Consider the following 15761-nt stretch of genomic DNA (forward strand, 5'->3'; position numbering starts at 1 on the left):
TAATAATTTAACTATTTATATTTTATTTTATCAAGGAAATATGATCAGATGAATCTACTGTGTGTTTTTAATCATTTAGGCAAAGCATATGGTAAATATTAACCATCTCACTCCTATTTTAGAAATGATTTGTCTTTGATTTCAGTTATGACATATTTCATTAATTCTATTCCACCAGCAACAAACATTTCCTTCTTTTTAAAGGTTTTTGAAGTGTACTTGGTTGCCAAGGAGACAGCAGTGAAGAGCATTCTTGAGCTGGAACATGAGACACGATAAAAGAAATTAAGAAAAATCAAGGTAAAAATCACAGAATACTTTTATTGCGAGTCGTTTTCAGTCAAAACTAAGATTTTGACAAAAAAAAGCGTGAAAATTATCTTGTTTATGTGCATACGCATAATGCTTGTTATGGTCTGGAGGAGTCTGGCATTTTACTCCAAAAATGTTTTAAATGACATTTCCACCACATAACAAGCACATCAAACTCAATATTTGTCAACTCTAATTTAAGCTGTTGTGGAAATCTCATTATGGTGGAAATGTGGCAGAAAAACGCCAAACTGACACATTTACAACCACAGCTGGACATTGTTAGTAAATGTAATTCCCCTAACTAGTGAGAGTGTGAAAAAGTTTTTTGCCAGTCCACCGGGCAAAAGCTGTGGCTGTAGTTAAGAAATACTCATAAATGTTGTGGTGTATTTTTGAAAAAAAGTTTACAATTGACTATAAGCACAACAGTTTATTTTCATTTCCTGTGATGTCAGCTCACTGCAGATGTCTGATCAAACCAGCAGAATCACTGATGCTGTCTGAGTACACAGCAACTTGCGTCGTATAACAGAGTTCTTATAGAATGATGTGAAAGGACAGCTCAACAATTTACCCCACACCCTCTAATCACATAAAAATGTATACACACACACGCAGACACAAAAAACTCACTATATACACCAGCTGACATTAGACCTTGGTAGTCATAGCAACAAATTTACAAAGGTCGCTTGACAAAGGGGGTCCAATATCAATAGATTTCAAATCTAAACACCTACATGCACTCTCACACACAAATACACGCAACTTATAACTATTAATGCACAAAGACATCTTTTGTGTTGCATTTCTATGTATTCTACTATAGGCTGTTTCAGTCGTTGCATATACAAAAAAAACTAAGTATCTGTAAAAGACCTTGTTAGCAGCAAATCGATAGACCAGACTGAGCGCTGAGAAAAACAGCTGCAGACCTGCTTTATCATTCACAACGCAGACGTGTGAAACTTCAAATAAACACACAGGAACTATACAATATTCATCTTAAAGCAAGCCCAATTCAGTGCACATCTAACTCCTGTCCTCTATGACTGTTTAATGAGTCATTCTGCTGAACAGGGTTTCTGTAAAGGCTCCAGTCTGAAACTTGCGTTAAAAATCAACGCTTTGACTTTGAGAGTGGAGAGCACACACACACACGTGCGCGAGCACACACACGCGCGCGAACACACACACATAAACTCAGCATGGCTTTAAACCACCGTGTGGAGCAAGGCTGACCTGCGAGATGGGCTGGTTGACGTAGACCCAGCCTGTGAGGGGATTTACTCGCAGGTACTCTGGCTGTTCTCCAGACACGGAGTAAGTGATGGCTGCATTAGTGCTGTAATCATCGTCGTGCGCAGCCACGCGCAGAAAACTGGTACCGATCTTTGTGTCCTCTCGCAGGAAGTCTGTCACGGGAAGACATAAGGGTTTAGATGCAGATGTACTGGAAACACTTTAATGCAAACTTAGAAGAGGTCTTTAATTGTTTAAGATCATGTGTAAATGTCTTGGAGAAGAAATGAACGGCAGATGCTCACACTCGTAGCGCAGGTTCTCAAATTTGGGGCTGTTGTCGTTCTCGTCCAAGATTTGGATGTTGAGTTGGCAGATGCCTATGAGGGGATCTGCCGCTTGGTCCGTAGCCGTCACTGTTACTGCGTACTCTCTCTGCCTCTCGCGATCAAACTTGATAGCGGTTACGATAACACCTGTAATGGAGATTTTGTTTACCAAGTATTACAGTTTTTCTCGATTGCTAACACACAATTCATGAAACAATTCACCATTTTCTGACAACTATAAACACATTCTCAGAACAATACACCAACGTGTACAAACCCCACACAAAAACAGCCTCATTTTGCAAAGGTTGACCATGTTCTCATTCAGAAAACACAAACACATAATATAATGAACTGAAGTGTCAAGATGTAAACTCAAATTGCACACATTTATCCATCAGTAAACATTCAGTAGCAAAACTGATGACACACCAATCAGAATCTCAGGATAATATCCATAGGAGCACAGGTAATTGTGCATCCTAGAATCATCTAGGCTTTATACTACTTACTGTAAACATAACGTATAATTACAGTACACACTTTAGATGAGAGAAATGTCACTATTCTGTATCCAGTAAACTGAATAGCACGTGTGCACCCTGAATCTACTTTTTTTTATTTGCAGGACTCACAGACGACTACTTACAATTTTTTTTTGTCAGAAGTCAAAGAAATTGCTATCGTATCCTGTATCGATATTGGGCCAAAGGTACATAGGATGCCATGTTTATTTATATATTTATGCAATTGTATTCTGCATTGTGTTGCATACCCAGTTTATATTGTTTTTTGGGTTTTTTAACTTTTCTTGTCTTGTCTATTTCATCTACTTTCATCTAAGATTACTTACCGTAACAGTAGTGTAATATTTTATTTTTTCCTAAAGCCCATTGTGGCATTTTGCTCTTTCTGCACTCTTTTATGTTGTAGATTGTTTTAGACACAATTTACTATTTTCTTGAATCACAATAAAAGGTTTTAGTAACAGTGTTTTGAATTGATCTCACCAGTGTCTACAACTATGTTGTAGTGTGAGTGTTTCTGAGGACTTGTGTGTCATGTTTGTGGGAAAAGTTTGCTTTTTCAGCAAATTTGAATGGTTTAGAGTGGAGAGTTTCATTTTGACCTGAAAATAGGATGTTGAGGGAATTGGGTGAGAAGTTATGTATTTGTGTTTAGAGTTTCGAGAAAAGGAGCCATAATTTCAAGAAATGTGTTTAAGCAATCGAGAAAAACTGTAACAGCTGAATGACAGCGATATGAAATTTGCATTTAGTCATTTAGCAGACGCTTTTATCCAAAGCGACTTACAGATGAGGGAAACAATGGAAGCAATTGGAACAACATAAGGACAACAAAAAGCATAAGTGCAAAAAGAAAATTGGTCTCATATAGCCTATCACAGTATACAGAGCTAAGTTTTTTTTTAAAGAGTAGGAAAGAGATAGAAGTCAGAGCTGATCAGTCAGGTGTTGATCTCAGTCAAATTGATCTCCTTTTTCCACAAACACAGTTCTTAGACACTGTATATTTACAGTACTACAGACAGTATGACTTTGTTGGTTTAGTGTCACAAAACGGCCACATCTATACAAAAATTAAGACACCACTCCAAAATTTTATTTAAGCAGCATTTCTAGATGTATTGTGGTCATTCCAGTCCAGTGTCTATTGAATTTCAACAAAATCAAACCTCAGGAGTGGCATAAAGTCCTCCAATAGCAATGTAAAAGACAGCATGACAAGACACGTGAAAACTGTGAAAAAAAGTTATTTTAACCTGTTTCTCCTGTTTTCATTTTTTTAAAAAAAAAAAAAAAAAAAAAATATTTTTGTTTGAAATTTGGGAGAAATATTGTATGTTACCTAAACACATACCTATAAATAGTAAATTCAGAACTGAACTTTTTCTGTACATATTCGAATAAAATAAAGAATACGCAGTAGATATTTTGTCAATTAAACAACATTATTCAGACATGTATGTGATACATGTATGTGACATATGTGGAAAAAAAACCATTTTTCCTTTCCTGTACCTCAGTTCACCTCACTCTGTCAAATCTTTACAGTTCCCCGTTTGAGGCAAATGTGCCTCACGTTTCCTGCCACTGCAAAGCACTCCTATTTTCTTTCTTTATTCTCGTCCATAAAAGGCACGCTGAGTGATGTCCAATGAACAGTTACATTTCATAAAGTATGCCATTTCTTTAAAATGGGGGTCTTGAGACGACATATTTAAATGCTGTCTTTTCTTTCCATTTAAGAGTTGGCACATTCTGAAAGCCTATGATTAAAGTGAATTAAACTCAAGTTTCATGAAAATACTTCAAGTCTTGAATTCCATAGCAAGTAGAAGCCAGAGCGAGAGAGAAAGATTCAACAGAGAACTGATGAGATTATTAGAGAGTGCTTGATGGAAATTATGAAAAAAATTGCGTTAACCAGTTACACCTTACCAAAAATATAAAATATTCTGTGGCGGTTCAACTTGTTCTAAACGTTATCGAAATGATTTCTGATTACGTTCTGAGGAATGGGGGCATCTACCTTCATACTCTCGGTACAGTATAATCGTCGTACCTGTTTCAGGATCAATGCTGAAGGCAGGAACAGTGCTATCTTTATGCATGAAGCCATACGTTACTCTTCCATTGGCCCCTTCATCAGCATCTTCTGCATGAACTTGCAGCACAAACATTCCAGCTGGTTTATTTTCCAGCACTGAGGCTCGTTCCTTATACTCGAGACACTGTAGAGAACAGAAAAGAAAGAAAGAAAAAAGAAAATGGAAGTCAGAGCTAGATGTCAGAGGATAAACAGGGCTACAGCTGTTATATACCACTTTCCTATACAAAGCCACACATGGTAACTCCAAGGACTGACTTCAGCTTCTTCCCTCTGGGGAAACTCTCTAGTTTTATAAACCTTTAACCTTTGGTTTACTAGCCCTGGTAAGCAACCACTGGTGCAAGGCGACCAAACATCACACACAAGATAAATCATAAAAATGCAGTTATCATCAAGCCTTTAAAATTATTCTGTTGATTTTTTTTTAGCTAGAACCTCATGGCCACATCGACTTCACGCACAATGGTTCCAACCCCAAAATAGTTTTAAGTAACCAAAAATGGCGATATCGAGGCAAAGAGAGATGAAATCAGATAAACACTGCAGTAAACATTCTGGACTGGATGTGAATTCAAGGCATAAAGGATAAAAGAAGAGGCGTAATAATCCTTATCTCTTTGGTTCTGTTAAGATTCATCTCTGTTTTATAATTGAAGCGCCCTTGAATCAATTCCATCCCTCTGAATCTAAAGAAATAAGCTTGGATAATTCAGCCATGCCTCACCACCCACACACCTTCTTCATCCTCATCTTTATGTACATCATTAAATGAAGAAAAATCCCCGGAAAAACAAACCCAGTAACAATTTCCGTTTAAAACGTGGCACGTTTTCCCAAATCAGCCCACCAGACTTTTTTTCGATGGCCACTTCTGACACCTAGTTAATAACAAGGGATCTGTGAAGGTCGCTTTTATCCTCCTGCTAACTAAAATGCAATCTTTAGCTCTGTGTTGTTCAATCAGTCATGTGAGCGTGAAATCCCACTATGGAGACCCAAACATCAAGCCCCCCCTCAAGAGTCCTTCTCACGGACCTCCAAAAGCCTGGCACTAAAACACACAGATCCTGAGTCTACAAGTAAAAGACCTTCACAAAGGAGCTTCACAGCCACTGATGTTCACAGGTCACACTGTAATGGTTTTATATTCTAAAACACAGCCATGACAGGGAATAGGAGAGATGGAGCTTTCTAAAACGTTACTTCAGAGAAATTCACTTCCCCTTTTTCCCAACATAAAGGACTAAAACAAAGGATTTCTAGCAGGGAGGTGAAAAAGAAAAAACGGGTTAGGAGATAAACAGGCTGTGAAGATAAAGCATGCAAGGAAAGAAAAATCTGAAAATAGAGGAGTTCAAAAAGGGTAGAAAATGTACAGTGCATGAATGTTTTATTCATTAATTTCGAGAAGTCTCGCTTTGTAGTCGTTCAGCTGAGTAAGACCTGCCACTTTGGCTTTCCTGAGCTAGCTCAAAAACCAAAGAGTTCCGTCTCCTCGGAAGAGAAGTTTTGAGGAACTAAACATTGGCCCACAGCCGAGCATCTCCACACCTCGTTGAGGAGCCCGGGGAGATTAAGACCCTCTAAAGATCTCCAGCGTAGCACTCAACCCGTATTTACCCAGGAACTGAGTGGACCCATAATTCAGCACATATTTCAAGCACTTAATTAAAACGGCCGTCAGATGATCAAGAAACAGCACAGGATGCCCTGCTAATAATATCTCTGGAGAAATGAGGATAGGGGATGATAAATAGAAGAAGGTAAAAAGAGACGCAAAGTATTTAAAGAGAACGAAAGCACAGAATGAGAAAGAAACGAATAGGACAGCACACTCAGTGACCGACTACCAAATGTTGCAGTAACCAAACATTTTCTGTCCTTTAGCAATTTTAGATCTGACAGAAAAATCAATAGTCATTTATATAATATGAAATATACAAACATCTAAGTCTGTTAAAGGAGCAGTTCGCCCAAAAATGAAAATTCTTTCATTTACTCTACTTCACGTATATGTTGAAGAATTGGACCCAATTGACTTCCACTGTATAGACACAAAACCACTGAGATAATTTTCAAAATACTTCCATAGCAGAAAGTGTAAATACACACATTTTGAAAGACATAACGCTAAATAAATGAAGCCAGTAAAGAGAAATAGGTTTAGAAATAGAAATCAATAAACGCTGTACCTTTTCAAACACGGGTTTGTTGTTGTTTACATCATTTACTCCAACAATGATCTGGGCAGTGGCAGAGAGGGACTGCAGTCCACCGGAGGCGTTGTCATCCGTTGCTGTTACGTTCAGAATGTACTTCATTCCTTGAAGTTTGGGAGGTGGGCTGGAGCGCAGACGGATCAGTCCTATATGAGGTGACAGTCAAAGACAGCAACATTTAATTGACCATTACTCTCATCAAAATCCCACTCAAACTCCAATTCAATCTCAGTGACTCCACTAAGAGAATTACCATTTTCATCTCCATTAGTGCAGTGCTCCATTTGTTGCCATAAGGTGTTTATTGATGAGACTGAATGAACGCTATCTATTTGCAGTATAGGCTACACAAACTGCACGTTTTTCCTGAATGGGATAGCTACAGTATTTGATCAGAAGACCAAGTCTGGTCTCTCTAGAGGTGGTTTGATGTGGTTATTCAGGCTACATATACCGTAGTGGCCAAAAGTGATGTTGTGTGGCTCATTTGGACAATATTTTCTTTATTGCCCTCTCAGTTTAAAACCATCACAAAAAATAGTAATAAATAGACAAAACAACTTCGAAGGTATTTACTGTACAAAATTAAATTGGCAAAAAGGCAAACTACAGCATATTCTTGAGTATGTTTTATTCGAATACACAAAAAAGAGCTCACAAGAAATAAAGCATACAGTACATTTGCTGCAATTTTGTCTGTTATTAATATTTTGCTGATCCTCTTCTGTACTACAGTAATATTTTACAGCCATTCTCATTGTGTGTTTTGTTTGTATGCCAAACCTCCTTAAATTCTTCTCAAAGCTGCGCTTCAGTGTTACACTCCAAGCACATCTATAAAACATTTTTAATACATCATTAATAATATATTTGAATAAAGTGCAACGAAGTCGATTTTTAAAAGTTGGCCGATACTAATATATATTATAGGGATAGTTCACCCATCATTTACTCACCCTCTTGTCATTTCAAACCTGTATGACTTTCTTTCTTCTGCAGAACACAAAAGAAGATATTTCGAAGAATGTTCGAATTTCATTTTTGGGTGAACTATCACTTTTATACAGATACAGAGTTTAAACAGACCCCGTATATCTGAGCAGAAGTGATCAGAGACCACTTTGAGCTGCATTATTTAATGCTTTGCATGTAATGTACTGTTACACACTGACTCTCATCGCAAACATTACGGCTCACAAAAGACATTAAACACCTACTGTAAGAACTCGCTGGAGTACCTAATGAGAATATACGAGTCTGTGAAGACTAATCTTTTATTGGCCATTCATAAATTCATAAAAAGGTTTATCTGACCTTTAAGTCAACGATGAGTATATTTGACGTTCTTGAGGTTTTTACTACATAAAACCCATTACATGTTTTTATGGATGAATATATGCGTGGGGGTGCGCGAGGACTGTCGTTATGCTTCATCGCGACTTATCTGTGTAGACAGCTGGAGTCAGCTCCTACGTGACCCTCCGCAGTTCGCTATACACTAGCATCTCTTTCATGAGAGCGCGTTAGACTCTGCTGCATTCAGCTCGGCATTTATAATCTGAGGAGCAGGATGACTGCTATCTCCAGCGCACAGCAATGGGACATTAAAGAAACCGACACGTCAACTGACACAGAGTTGGCAGGAGGGAAATCACATGTACCCTAGTTTCTTGATTTGATTCTAATGCATAACGCTACTTCTTTTGTGGCAAGACTCAGAGGAAAAAGAACATGTAATCAATTCTAATTCAATCTGAACACCCCTACCCGAACTAGCATATCAAGCCACCCCCTTCCCCACCCCACCGCAGGCTTTCACATTTCAGTGGGGGCTGAGATAAATGTGTGCGTGTGTGTATTTTGTGCAAATGAGGAGGCTTGTCACAGGTTCGAGCTCTATTCTCTAGACAGCTGTATCAACTGCGGGCTATGAGAACCGCGGGCTAATCTGTCTGAGACTCGGAGATTGTTTCGTACCGTACCAGGGCCTCTGTGTAGTTAGACATTACCCAAGTGATTCTAAACAGAATTAAATAAAGTGCTTGAACTCAGATGATAAATATTGACAAACTGGCAGTTCGAGCAATGAAATCTGTATTGCAGTCAGGATCCGTGCGTGATTTATCTGTCTTTGAGCTGGAAGTGCCCATTACGATTAGTATGTGGTACACTGGTGAATTCTGGAACCGGACACAGATGGAAGAGGCAGCCAGCACATATCAGAGCACATCAAATGGAGAAGATGTTTCTCCAGGGGTACGACAAGCAAATGTCTTTGTACATGAGGATGGAGGGCCACTGGCCTTCTTCTTATGCCAGTGTAGATCTAGATCATGCCACCATACAATGCACTTTGACCTTGGGACAAACCATATAATCCAGTTGTAATATAATCCAATTTTGCATTACAGTAAAAATCAAGGTTGTATTTGTTAACATTAGTTAATGCGTTACATGAACTAACAATGAACGATATGTCTACAGCACTAATTAATATTAGATCATGTTCCAATCAAATGTTGCAACTGTTAACATTAATTAATGCACAATAAACATGAATAATTGTATTGACATTAACTAACATTAACAAGGATTAACACATGCTGAAAAACTATATATCTTATTGTTAGTTAATGCATTGTAAAGTTTTAGCATTTAAAGGAGCAATGTGGAGATTTTAGTGGCATCTAGCAGTGAGGTTGTGAATTGCAACCAATGGCTCACTGCACCCCTCCCTTTCGATGTCGTCACATTTTCGCTTTTTTGCCGAAGGAGATAATGTATTTACAAAACGTGCTGTAGAGCAGTTTGTCCGTTTAGGGCTACTGTAGAAACAACATGGTGAATTCCATGCACGGGGACTGGCGGTGTATGTAGATATAGCTCATTCTAAGGTAATAAAAACATAACGCTTATTATGTAAGGTCTTTATACACCTCTGAGGACATTTTTATGTATATTACATTGCATACTGTCAATAGGTCCTCCAAAAAATTACACACAGCATCTTTAATTTTGTACCATTTTTATTTGATCTAAGCTACACTGACCAGGTAAATTACGACTGATGTTAATTGTGTAATTTTGTGCCAGTACCTTCTCCAAACAGAATTGCAAAGATAATAATTGTTTTAACTTACCAGCACCAAACAGTCACAGTGTTTTGACTGGCGACTAACAGTTGCCTCTGCATATTTAGCAGAGATAGGACAAAGCGTATTACCATTAAAAAATCAACACATTAATTTGAATAAATCATTTATTCTTCCTCATACCATTCCACATCTGCATGACTTTCTTTCTTCTGCAGAACACAAAAGAAGGTATTTTGAAGAACGTTGGTGACCAAACAATTTGGGCCCCACTGACTTCCATTTCTCAAAATATCTTCTTTTGCCTATCACAGATTAAATGAGTCATATACAGGGGGTGAATAAATAAAGACAGAATTTTTATTTTTAGGTGAACTATTCCTTTAAGATATACGTTATGTGCGTCACCATCCGGGCCTAACCTGGATCAGGCCGTCCTTATAAGAACAAAGTATAAGATACTTTGACAGCAACTTCACCGTATGCATGTAAAAACACATAAACACCATAAATATTCAATGACCAAACAGCAAAAGATCCTGTGGTTAGATACATGAGATTTGATATCCACACATGCTGCAGATTTCCACACAGCTAAACAACATGCAGCGTTCGGCATCGAGGGTATTTCTCTTCAGCTAGGCACCTGTCAAGATATAAGTGAAGTAGTAGCCTAGTCAGATTACAACACAGTAGGACTGCACTCGAACACTTCTGTGAGAAGCAGATGGGAAATATTGTATCATTTCTGCAGATAATGCAAAAGGTGCAAGCCTTAATTTATGGAGGCAATCTTTTATACATCCCAGTTACTCTTTGTTTTTGTGGCTTTGATTTTTCTCTTGGGTGTTGCAAGGTAGGCTATATCCTATAAATAAAAGGGAAAACATTCATTTGTTCTCTCTTTGTGCTTTGGTAGAACAAACAGTGAACATTTGGGAAGGGGGTGGTGAGATTCTGTATGTGCATCCATTTGCTACAGTGGAAAAAAAGCAATTTAAAAAGTAAATAAAGATTCAGGGTAGATTTTACTACTGTTATTATAACATCAAGGGCCCTATCGTACACTCGGCGCAAGGCGCAGCGCAAGTGTTTTTGCTAGTTTCAGCCTGAAGCAGTTCTCATTTTCCCGTCCTGCGCCGCGTTGTTTAAATAGCAAATGCATTTGCGCTCATTTGTACACCCATGGGCGTGCTGGTCTAAAAAAGAGAGGCTTTAAAGCGCATTGTTGGTGCGTTGCTATTTTGAGGAACTGAAAATAGACTGCGCCATAGACCAACTTAAACCTGGTCTAAAGTCTAAAGTCAATGGCACAATTTTTTTTATTTAAAGAGCGTATTAGTTGAAAATGCGCCTCTGGGCGGATCCACAACGCGCTTTCACTTTACTTATTAGACAGAGGGAAGCGCAGCAGCACACAAACATGCCAAATATAAAAAATAAATGGATTACAATGTAAAATATTATTATTGTGTACATAAAGATACAAATACGGGTTGTCCTGTGAATGGTCTGCTCTCGCGCTTTAACCTCACGCACGAGCAGATGCGTTTCCCCTCTGTCGAAACGACCAGTCTTTGCTCTTGCAAATTCCACCGTGTAAATAGCAAATCTGCCATGGCGCGAGCGTAACTAGCTCTTAAAGGGAACGAGAGATGACACTCTGATTGGTTTACTGCAAGTTACGCCCCAAAAACACCCATTACTCATCAAGAGAATCGGTACAACCCGTTTAAACCATGCGCCCGGGCGCGCCGACCGTTTTCCCATTGTTAAACTAGCAAAAGTGGATTCGGACATGCCCTGAGTGCACCTGCGCCGTGCGCTTTAGACCATGCGTTAATCGTTAAAATAGGGCCCCAAGCAGGGCCGGACTTAAGAGGATGGGGGCCCCTGGGCTTGAGTTGTTTTCGGGGCCCCCCGTACTATTTAAAATCATGTGTTTGTTAGCATTAGTAAATGTTTTTTTTCTCCAATGACACGTGTTCATTGGTTTACACGTTTATAATGCTTGTTTTGACAGTGGGAGCCACAAGTGGTGCATTTATAGCGTGTAGGAAGTTTCAAACATACTTAAATGTAAAATCCAATCAACATTACAATATCAAGGGGACTAATATAGTTTTTGACATAATCATACAGCCCTACCATTATGTATTTTAAAATTAAAATTAAATTTATTGATCCATAATAAGAAAACTACTAAAAAGTAACAAATGTGTGTGTTTTGCCTGTATTTCTGGAGGATCTTGAGAGATTATACGTCTCGGATCTAAAATTTGGGAACACCTGCATTAACATGAAACCAACAATGAGCAATACAGTTGTCAGCGTTTATTAATCTTGTTTATTGTTAGTTAATGCCAAATACAATTGTTCATGTTAGTTCATGGTGCATGTTCAATGTTTTTAAAAATATTAGTAAATACTGAAAATAAAGATGAACAAATGCAGACATGTAATCTAATGCTTAACTAATGTTAACAAATGCAACGGTGTAAAGTGTTAAAAATATATTAGTATTCTATTGCAATTCCATCAGTAAAGCATATGACAGATCTATGAGTTTGAAATGCACATTAAAATTGTATTCATATAATGAGATGAAACGTCTTATTATGGCTTAAATAGTGTCATAATAATGAGATGGGTCCATAGTTTTGTAAGGTCTAGTTAACTGAGGTTGTGCAGGGCAAATAGGGCACACCTCTGTTATAAATCGTTTTAATTACTTAATATCTAACATAACATCATTTTCATGTCAAATTCTTAAATGTAAATCTAAGAGACTGTTTAATGCAGCTCACAGGCCATGAATCCATGAATAGTATATCTGCAAGGTATCATCTTAATTTAGCATTTACATTTTGCCAGAGATCTCAACGTCAGACATGAAATAACTATCTAAACGCAGTTTGAAAAAGCACGAGCAGTTTGTCCCTTCACGCGTCCCGTAGTTCGGTTGTTTTAACTTTGTTTATTAGTTAGCATAAAGTTTTCATTTTTTATTTACATGGATGGATTTAACAGTGTTTGCATATTAACAGTGTTTGCATATTGTTTATAAGAACCGCTTATGGCCACAGAACGGGAGATATTAGAAATAAACTCTATATTACCAGTTTTTATTCAGAGTTGTCTGCAGAACACAACACTTTTCATTACACGTTTTTTGTAAAAGTGAAGAAAGTGTAACAACAACAACAACAGCTAGTAGACTCTACTGCATCTACCTGTCGATGAACCGATCTGTCGTCTTCAGTGAGCGGACACAGACTGTGAGGAGCGAGCGTCAAATGGAAAACGCGGAGTGGAATAATATAGCGGTGTATTAAGAGCATGTTTTAGCGGGGATGTGAATCCTCTCTACTCTACTTCGCCTACCAAAGACGGGCGCCAGCCTGTGAGGGCAAATGGGCAGCGGCTCAAGCCACAGTGCCACCCCGTGAACGCGTTCCGGCTCACGTCGGTCCGCGAGTTTCAAAGGAGAAATACCTGAAATAAAACCGGAGGGTGGCGGCCTGGCGGGAGATGGTGCCAGGTATGCTGTGGATTCTCTGCCTAAAGATCAAGGTGTGGTGCCATGGGTGTAAAGAATCATTATTTCCTAAATGCTGTTCTTTCGCGTTTTTTTCTCTCAGTTTTTGGTTTTCTTTAAGCGCGGCACTGCGATTGCGCTTGTCAGCCATTAGAACAAGCGTCTTAATGAGCAGACAGGTTTCAACTGCGGTAAACGTGACGGATAGAATCCACAAATGACCAATCAGGAAACGCCAACATGACTGACGGAACGTTTAGCCAATTAAACGACATCATTTCTTACATAAGGCAGTGTTATTGAAGCTTGGTAGGCCAATGCACAAAGTTTAAATGAAAAATAAAATGACTGGCATATAACTAAACAAATCAAATGAACGAGAGCAGGCGGGCCCCCTGAAGGGTGGGGCCCCTGGGCTGGAGCCCAGTCAAGGCCAATGGTAAGTCCGGCCTTGGCCCCAAGACATTATGTACCTAATGAAAGGCAATTAACACTTCTCATGATTTCAAAAATAATTTATTTTAATAAACATACATAAATAATTTCAACTAAATAACTAAATCAATATAACATGTTGACAGTATAACTACCCTCAAGCAAAAAATAAGTTGCAAGTGGCTTGCTGGATACATTCAGTCGTCCTTCTTAATTCTACAATTTAGAAGCTTTAAAATAACACATACTGTCAGACTGTAAGCCAAATACCTTTTCTGGCAGTTTTTCCTCTTCTTTTACGACGCATATCTCTGTTGCCAGGCATTAGGGTGATGGAACCTTGTTTAACATGGCGCCTTTTAACAGGCCGAGGAACAAAGCAAGAATCCAAACACTACAAATAAAAGAGGAAAATAAAACCGCTTGACAGGTGCTATGCGCTGGCGATGATCTGGCTGATTATCAGCGCAAACACTCCGCCGGCGTGCCGGTAAATACATCCTTCACGGGCCGGGTGCCTTCTTTGTATTTATGTCTTTAATACAAAAGGCCGGATCATCTTATTGACTCTGCTGTTTGAATTCTTAAAGGGGTATTAAATCAAGCAGAGTGCATTCCTCTGCGAGTTACAGTAAATTAACAACGAGCATCAAGCGTCCGGGCTCTGCCTCGCTCGACAAAAATCATCTAATGGAGGAGAGGGTATAATGAATGATAGAGGGAATTTCAAGAGAAGCGGAGATCTGACGCGCCGTATAGAAAGGGCAATAAAGGAACGCTTTGATCTTTAGAGGAGAGAAGTGCAGAAATACTGAGGGAGGGGAATCAACACAGACACGTTTTGAGGAACCGTGCGGTTTCATTGAAGCGGTGCATGTTTGAATCACCTGACTGGAGCACTAAATTGGAGCGCTGTGAACATATAAGCAGCAAACATATTTTGGGAGAAGGACAAGAGCATTGTGCATCCGCGGACCAATCTTGTTCAATCCAAACACAATCAATCAAAACACCATGTCTAGCTCTTTCATCGTGTGGTAATTAAACCTTAAGGTGTTTTAATGGTATGTGAAGTTAACAAATCTGAATTTAGTTGCCGGTAAATATTGTATTTACTGAGCCATTACTAAAGTTCTCCAGCCCTGCAGAACTGCAAGAGATAAAAACACATTAAAATTCAATTTTCGTCATACAACTGTGCCGAGTATGTGATACCTTTTTTAATCATCACGGGACTCAATGACTATGTTTACATGCACCCTCATAATGCGATTATAATAGGATTTTGGCAATATTGCGATTACACTTTACCTCATGTAAACGCAATCATTCGAGCTAAGTAATGCGATTAAGTTCATAATCGCAGTAAACATAATCGTAGTAACATACGCTGGTTTTAATCGCAATAAGAAGGCATGTAAACACCTTAATTAATCACATTTATGCTGCACTGACCAAGGTGCGTGTGCGCTTCTGTCACGCACCTTAAGTGCAAATTCATGGTTAACATGACATTCTAAAGTTTTACTGTTAATACAACTCGCTGCCAGCATTCTCTGCTCCTTATCTTCATACAAAAACAGCGCGAACACAATGACAGCGTACACAAACGCTGAGACATTTTCATTATATTTCTGTACTTAGCACCTAATAACTATGAAACACATCCGGAGGAAGGCATTTAGCCTTTGACGTGATTCACGCGAACATATTCAAACGACAGAGGGGTAACGCCTACTGTACCCGAGAGCATCGTTTGTACTTTGTATTATTGCAAATAATCGGAATAATTTAAACTGCATGTAAACGGGTGTGAAGAAGTTTGCTCATGTCATGTTAAACATGTTACTGCGATTCCTTCGTCTGATTATTGGAAATAATCGCATTATTGGTGCACATGTAAGCATTTACATGGACAACAATAATCCGATATTAACACAATTAAGACAAAACTCTG

The 15761-nt window shown here is 38.6% G+C and overlaps 1 protein-coding gene across 1 annotated transcript in view; it reads right to left on the minus strand.

Annotated features, from left to right (window-relative positions):
* The window catches only part of si:ch211-186j3.6 (neural-cadherin), a 247063-nt gene that overhangs the window by 106602 nt on the left and 124700 nt on the right, over positions 1-15761 (minus strand). The window contains exons 8-11 of the mRNA XM_057335388.1: positions 6713-6885; positions 4473-4641; positions 1863-2033; positions 1558-1730 (exon numbers count right to left, since the gene is read on the minus strand). Of these exons, the coding sequence (XP_057191371.1) occupies positions 1558-1730; positions 1863-2033; positions 4473-4641; positions 6713-6885 (686 nt within the window). The remainder of the gene's footprint in view (positions 1-1557; positions 1731-1862; positions 2034-4472; positions 4642-6712; positions 6886-15761) is intronic.

Source organism: Triplophysa rosa, linkage group LG1 (genome assembly GCF_024868665.1).
Source record: "Triplophysa rosa linkage group LG1, Trosa_1v2, whole genome shotgun sequence".
Classification (NCBI taxonomy): Eukaryota; Metazoa; Chordata; class Actinopteri; order Cypriniformes; family Nemacheilidae; genus Triplophysa; species Triplophysa rosa.